At 41.6% G+C, this 1,614-nt stretch overlaps 1 protein-coding gene across 4 annotated transcripts in view; it reads left to right on the top strand.

Annotated features, from left to right (window-relative positions):
• Positions 1 to 1,614, top strand: part of MOB2 (MOB kinase activator 2) — a 115,706-nt gene that overhangs the window by 84,841 nt on the left and 29,251 nt on the right. Inside the window, exon 1 of one of the 4 annotated variants that reach the window (XM_085302171.1) lies at positions 139 to 466. The exons of the other annotated variants lie outside the window; for them this stretch is intronic. Coding sequence (XP_085158297.1) covers positions 420 to 466 — 47 coding nt within the window. The 5' untranslated portion in view covers positions 139 to 419. Of the gene's footprint in view, positions 1 to 138; positions 467 to 1,614 lie in introns of those variants that run through there. 4 annotated transcript variants of the gene reach the window in all.

A 1,614-nucleotide genomic window follows, 5' to 3' on the forward strand; every position in this document is an offset into this window, starting at 1 on the left:
CCGGCCGGGTGGGCGCCTTCCCGGCGGGGCAGCGGGAGCGCGGCTGGAGGGCGCCGGCGCGGGCCTGGCCGGGAGCCGTGTTGTCCGCAGTCCTCGTGGCTGGAGGAGGGAGGCGGCTTTCGCTTCCCGTTGAGCCTTGCGTGGCTCCCTGGGAGGGTGGACGTTTGAATACCGGTAGCTGCTGAAGCAGRAACAGTTGTCCTCACACAGGCCTGCCGCGAAGTCTCATTTGTGGTCTAAACTAAGTTTCCAGGACATAACCCGACTGCAAAGGTCCTGACTTTGCATTACTAATGTTCGTCGAATGGGGAGTCTGACAAAGACGACGTGTGCTTTGGCATGTTCTGTACAAACATGTCTTAAGATGAGAGGAAAAAGTTGCTCATGTACCTCAGAAGGGCTTGTGGGAGCATCGAGATATGTGTGACTGCAGAGACCAAAACCAGACTGTTTGGCAAAGGACACGGTAATTTGATCGGAGGAGTTCTGCCYAGTTCTGATTCGAGGGGGAAGTGTCACCACGAAGATTAGGACTAACAGCTTCACTCCTGAACAACTGGAGCTTTTTAATTTGCTTAAACGTGCTCAGATACTTTCTCAGATCTGTGCTGCTCTGGAAAGGAGCCCTGTTGCTCAAGTGTAACTTCATCTGGCAAGCTTTTGTTTGGGCCTGTTTCCTGCTGTTGATTGCCAGTTGTTAAATGTTTGTCAACAGAAACATCATTACTTTCTTTCGCTGTTGACTCATGTCTCTTCTCTCCCCAAACTAGTTTAGCAGTGACATTTATTAAATTAGAGCATTCTGATCGCAAAGTGAAAGAAAATGACTGAGATCTAGCTGTGCATTAAACTAAAGAAGTTTACTGGGCTTGGAGTAGACTCGAGTATTTCTTGCAGCGAGTTTTAAAGAATTACTGTCTTGCTGTACTTTATGTCTTTCTGTTAACTACCCATTTTTTACAGGAAAGTATTTTTAAAGAATTCAGGTTTCTTCTTCAGCTTTTTAACAACTTTAACCTTTTAGAATTGTTTTACCTCCCTTTTTAGCAATTTGGGGTAGGGGGTTATAATTCAACATGGTGTTACACACTAAGTCATATCATAAAATACTTTGGCTAGAGACTGGCTGTGAAACTTCTGAAGTTTTTGGTAGCTGTTCTTTTGGCAGTACTCCCAGATGTAAATCAGTTGGTGCCTCTGTAGTAAAGTATTGCCAAATCCTTTGTTCAACAACTATGGCAGTTTATTTTAAAGTATGGGTAGCTTCCTGTGACTTACCAATGAAACATACATATTTTTGTTTTGTTCAGTGTACACATATGAGAAAATAAAACTTTTTCCTTTCTCCTCCAACTGGAATACAAGCAGAAATAGTGCAAATAGTGCATAATTTGATCTAGCTTTTTTTCTGAGGTTTATTTTCAACATATAAAACTGTTGTGAAAGCAGGGAAAAGTTGCTGTTACATTTGAAATATTTTGGACTCAGAAAACAATAGCGTAGCTTTATTTAGCTAAAACTGTTGTTAGAGGGGTGTGATTTACTGCTCCAGTAGAGCTTTTTTTTTTTTTTTTTTTTTTTTTTTTTTTTTTTTTTTTTTTTTTTTTTTTTTTT

Source organism: Rhea americana, unplaced genomic scaffold (genome assembly GCF_003343005.1).
Source record: "Rhea americana isolate MKP2758 unplaced genomic scaffold, rheAme1 scaffold_187, whole genome shotgun sequence".
Classification (NCBI taxonomy): Eukaryota; Metazoa; Chordata; class Aves; order Rheiformes; family Rheidae; genus Rhea; species Rhea americana.